The sequence below is a fragment of the Apaloderma vittatum genome, unplaced genomic scaffold (assembly GCF_000703405.1).
Source record: "Apaloderma vittatum isolate BGI_N311 unplaced genomic scaffold, ASM70340v1 scaffold17686, whole genome shotgun sequence".
NCBI lineage: Eukaryota > Metazoa > Chordata > Aves > Trogoniformes > Trogonidae > Apaloderma > Apaloderma vittatum.
This window is the reverse complement of record NW_009723551.1, coordinates 1-5,674: the sequence shown is the minus strand read 5'-3', so window position 1 is coordinate 5,674 and position 5,674 is coordinate 1. Positions and strand designations below refer to the sequence as shown.

The following is a 5,674-nucleotide window of genomic DNA, read 5'->3' as shown; positions in this document are numbered from 1 at the left end:
GAATGGAATACTCTTGTTGGCCACCTGCCCTGTCTATTACCCTCCCCGAGGTGCAATCTCTTACTTCCTTGTGACCACCCTTTACTACGCAGCACCCCCAGCGTGGCACACAAGAGCCAGCAGCGGCCTTGGTCACTGCAGGAATAAGTATCAGCAAGAGCCTTTCTGCATCCCAGTCCCAGGCAGTAACTGCAAACATCAGGTGTTATCACTGCCAGTAGCACACACCGTCTGCAGAAACATGCTGCCAACTTCAGAAAGTGCAGCCTTTTAGAAGAGACTAAACTGTAAAGTAAAAATCACTAAACAGGACTGGGTTTTTAGCTAAACCCACTACACAATGAAAGGAACGTGATGCTTCTCGTAGCAATGCAGAAACAGGCAGACCCTGAGGCCCTCTGAGAGTGTGACAAGGACTAGTGAGATACATCCCACAATTTCCTCAACAAAGCAAGGGTCTTTAAGCCACACTGCTAAAAGAATTGCTTTTGTCTCTTTGTTTTCCTGAAGAAGACCAGAAAAGTCTGCTTACTGCTATGGAATGTAAAACTGTAGAAAAAAATCATTTGAAATAAAGTACCTTTGGAAAGCCAGAAAACCTTTACCCTAAGCTCAGCTGGGATTTAAATATTTTCCATTTCTTAGAGCAATTTTCATATACTTCATCAGCTGTAAGAATTTTTAACACCCATGGTATTTGCTCCTAAGCTCCATTAAAGCATGTCCTGTAACACTCGTTGGCATTTACTTACATGCTCAGAAACATTACAGGGAGAAAGGCAAAGCTTCCTGCAACTGTTGAAATTATGGAAGACTTTCAGGCTTGATTCACAGGAGAAACAATTGAGAGAAAAGCAATAGAGGAGCAACTGATAGGTACTCATGAACAAATTCACCCATCCCTGCAGCATCAAGGGCTACTAAAGGGCAAGAAGAGAGTCCCAACTCAGGTTCCAGTGTGTATTTGAAGCACATAGGATCTGAGGCAGATATCAGAAACAGTACAAAACCACTGAGCTGTCACAGAGAGTACCTGTTCTGTGGGCTAGAAACCAACTCTGTGGAAGTTGAAAGGCCCTCCATTTCCTTCAGGCTGGGGAACTTCACTGAAGCCAAGGGCTCACAGGTCATATTGCAGGCCTTGACTGCTCTTCAGAGTCCTTCTTCATCCAGTGAATAGGATAAATTGTTTCTGAGTAAAGAGCACTCACACCTTTGCAGCTCATAATGTTCTGGATATCACTGATGGAGCACCACTTCTTGAAGACACATCCAGCCATTGTAGTTGTCCACAAAGTCCTGCATGCAAAGCTCCATGAACTCATGCTCAGGTTTAAAGGATAGAAAGGCCCCATTCAGTAGATCCTGAGACTGGGCACCAAGGGCATTGGTGAGGTTCTTTAAGTTCTTAAGCACGATGAAGTCAGTGTCCAGGTAGATGCCACCAAATTTCCACATGGTGGCAACATAAGGTTCCGAGCACTGCTGAGCCTGCACATACCACTTTGCCAGAGATGTTCCAGAGAAAAGCTCTGTCGAGTCCAGGGGCTCTATTGCCACATTGGGGAAGGAGCTCAGCAAGGAGAAGGACCAGTAGTTGGGTAACGAGGTGTTGCCATTTGCCAAGCCCTTCGTGAGCACCACAACCCTTGTCCCAGGGTGTGTCCTCGCCACTGACTCCACAGAGCATGTGAAGAGGTAAGCTGGGTTAGTTTGCTCCGAGGTCTCCACAAAAAACACATCCCCTGGGGAAGGAGGGGGCCCACCAGCAATAGGATGGAGAAGGCGAGGCAAAAACTGCTTAGACCTGCTTTGTGTCATCAGGCTGTAGAGCTGGCTCTTAGCATCCTCCCCAGTTCTCCAGCAGAACAAGACAGAGGCAAAGAACACAAACTGTGAGGATAAACAGAGCCCTAAGCCTGTGGTTCAGTTTTACCGTGGTCAGTTTTATCAGGCCGTCGGGCATCCTGGGCAGTTTTGGTCCTGTCAAAGGCTGTTTTCCCAAGACAACTTCCATGATCTGAGGGGAAGGAAAGAAGAAACAGACCATGAGCCTTGGGACAGTGCCATAGCAAAGCAGAACTCTCCTTCCTTCACCTCATGGCAGTGTGCTTAAATTATGCCATTTGGTTATTTCTGAAATAGTCTCCTGGCTTCTCTGTATTGTTGCAGGGCCTTCAGATCCCGCATCAGAAACTATCATCCGTCTTTGGACCTCTCTCTTTCAAACACAAAAATAAGGACAAGCCTCTCCTTTGTGTATATCACAAACCAAGACTGATCCTCAGTTCCGTGTATATTGCCCATGTAAGTTGTGCTTCCCACTTGGAAGAATATACAGTGGATTTTGACACACAAATGGAACACCTTCATGGTGGTACACAACATACTCTGAGAAAATCATTAGAGACCTTATCTGTCATCTTCTAAAATTTCAGGTCCTTCTGGACATGAGACATATATGCAAAAAACCCTAAGATGAGGAAATAGCAATGCTCCTTATGAATATTTCCAGAGCTCTGCCACAGACATTGTGTAGAACTGTTGCCCTGATGAGAGTTTTTTCTGCTGACACTTAGTCTGTCCTTCCCCAAAACCAAATGCAATACTAAAACCCCAGTGCTATCATCAGCTCCTATCAAGAGGCATCAGTCTCTCAGGCTGTTGAACCAGCAGTTGTTGTCTTTCAAATTCAACCACTCGCCCCTGCAGAGGGCCTGGCTCATTTTTCACAGTGCTGTAGCATAGCAGAATAGATGGGCAGTGGAAGGGGAATCGATACAAGGCAGCTTTGGAGGCAGATGACAAGGACAAGAACTGTCTAGGTAAAAAGAGTTTCAAAGGCTGCTTCCCAACCCTGCTCCCCTGTCAAGTCCTCGCTTCTGCCTCCTCGGGTAGATGGTGCTGGCTGACCCAACTATCACCAACGCAGGATGCAAAGGCCATGCTGGCTTTGACCTGCTCAGCTCTGCCAGTGGAATCACCTAGTGAAGGATTCATGATCCCCCCTCCACTCTACCCTTACTTCCTCCCTTTTTCCTGCAAAAGGGAGGGATGGAGAGGAAAAGATTATTAACAAGGCAGCAACAAAAAGAGAAGCATTTTTAGCTACATTCTCAGAATTAGCATAAGCATTTCCACCATTGTCTCCCCTTAAAGTGAAGGACAGCAGAACCAGCATCTCCTGGGCCCACCACTGGGGCCCCAAATGTTGATGCACAAAAGTATGTGAAGAAGCAGTGGGAAGCATTGTGGCATTTAGCGTGACAGGAAACAGCTTCAAATTGCACCAGAGGAGATTTAGATTGGATATTAGGAAACATTTATTCATTGGAATAGGCTGCCCAGGGAAGTGTTTAAGTCACCATCCCTGGAGGTATTTAAAAGACACATAAATGTGGCGCTTAGAGACATGATTTAGTCGGAACTTGGTAGTGTTAAGTTTGCAGTTAGACTCCATGTCTTTTAAGGTCTTTTTCAACCTAAATAATTCCATGATTCATGGATTCCTCTGTCTCACTTTCTTCTATCTCTATATCCAAATATGCATGCTCCAGAACAGAGAGCTTCAGGAAACAGCAAAAGCTTTAATCCAACAGCTGTAACCAAGCAGACAGGGAACAGGGCAGAGAACCCAGCTGGCATGATCCCATTCAACCCTGGTTACTGCAGCTGGGTCACATACTAAACCTGCCATGTAACCAGAAAGTTACTTGTCAGCCACACTGGGAGCTTGCCAAATGCAACAGCAGGGAACCTCCACTCTCCACTTGGCACTGGAGCTTGGGGAACAGAGGGGCAGTTGATACAAAAATCACCAACTCTGGATTCCCCCAACATTTTCTTCTCCTGCAGAGAAATACCACCATGTACTGAGTTTTACAGGCAGCAAAAAATCCCACATTTTACACACCTATTTTCCCCTCCTTCCACATCACTGCCAGTTGAACCCTGCAAAACATTTTTAGCTTGGTAAGCTGTAGAAGGGAGAGCAGTTACAGGCTTAGGGGACAGAGCCTTTGCTGTAGAGAAGGCAGGAAAATGTGGCTCTTATCCTACAGTGAGCGAGGTTACACACATATTTTTAGTAAGAGGAGGAACTTCCACTAACATCACACTTCTATATACTTAGAAACACATTTTTGCTTTTATACTAGATTAGAGGACATTTTAAACACTGCATTAGCCAGTCCATTTATTTTACAAAAAAAACCACAGGAAATCTACCTCTTTTCCTTCCTCCAAAATCACACTTGCCATTGCACAGTAACTGCAAATACTGCTCACCCATCCCTGCTTTCAAGACACCACAGAAGTCACAGCTCAGCTGGATAAGATTTTAAACTGGCTAGTACCTCTGAAAGCACCTATAACTCTATGATTATAGAGTTTTCTGAAAAGAAATTATGAAAGATGGAGTCTGAATACATGGAGAAAACAAGCAGATCAAGGAGTATGTGGCATCATACATTCAATTAATACACTAGCTGATACAAAAAAAACCCAAACCCAAAAGCACAACTCTAAAAGAAGAAGGAAATTGAAACCCCATTATTGCTACATATTGAGCTTTACACTGTGGCAGGAAACCAGTTGCTTTGTTTTCTATCCCGTTGCTAAGAATTTCCAGTTCCCACATTGCTTGGGTGGCTGCCGTGAGAACTGACCTGAGAGTTCCATAGAATTGCATCCTCCCACCCCAAGACTTAGTTCTGAATGTTGAAATGCTCTTTCAATCCATTAATTATTCATTTCAGAGCACTCTCTTTTACGCTAGATACTTCACTGAATGACTGCCAAGTTCAGGTGTCTCTCGTTATGATAGAGCTTCCCCTTGTCCCTATGCTTGATAGCAGCTGAGCTTCACTTACAGAAGACACGTTGATGCAATATACACCACTAAGTTTAGAGTTTACTCAGTTGTCTGCAACAAATGTCAGGCCTATTGCTCTGTAGATTCCCAGAGCCCTCTCCTTTCCCTAAATAGAATTATAGAATCATAAAAGTTGGAAAGGACCTTAAGATCACCAAGTCCAACCCACAGCCCTACACCCCCCCAACACTAAACCAGCTCCTGAAGTGCCACATCCAGCCATTTTTTAAACACATCCAGGGATGGTGACTCCACCACCTCTCTCGGCAACCCATTCCAGTGCTTCACCACCCTTTCGGTGAAGAAGTGTTTCCTAATATCCCATCTAAACTTCCCCTGGTGCAACTTGAACCCGTTCCCTCTTGTCCTGTCGCTATTCACCAGGGAGAAGAGGCCAAGACGCATCTCGCTACAGCTGCCTTTCAGGGAGTTGTAGAGAGTGATAAGGTCTCCCCTCAGCCTCCTCTTCTCCAGGCTGAACAGCCCCAGCCCCCTAAGCCTCTCTTCATAAGACTCACCCTCTAGTCCCCTAATCTTTCTGGTTGCCCTTCTCTGTACCTTCTCCAGCACCTCCATGTCCTTCCTGTACTGTGGAGCCCAGACCTGCCACAGGACTCCAGGTGCGGCCTCACCAGTGCCCAGCACAGGGGCACAATCCCCTCCCTGCTCCTGCTGGCCACACTGCCGTTGGCCTTCTTGGCCACCTGGGCACACTGCTGGCTCATTTTCAGCTGGCTGCCTATCAACACCCCCAGGTCCCTCTCTGCCAAGGGAGTTGTTGTGGCCAAGGTGCAGGACCCA

At 46.0% G+C, this 5,674-nt stretch overlaps 1 protein-coding gene across 1 annotated transcript; it reads right to left on the bottom strand.

The window, feature by feature from the left end:
• Window positions 1-1,127: 1,127 nt before the first annotated feature.
• On the bottom strand, window positions 1,128-2,020 carry LOC104268901 (lactosylceramide 4-alpha-galactosyltransferase-like; the record flags this gene model as incomplete). Its single annotated transcript, XM_009872169.1, is given in 3 exon segments — window positions 1,128-1,269; window positions 1,271-1,897; window positions 1,899-2,020. Coding segments are annotated over 3 exon segments (891 nt in total), but the record flags the coding sequence as incomplete, so codon positions are not given.
• Between the last annotated feature and the right edge of the window lie 3,654 nt (window positions 2,021-5,674).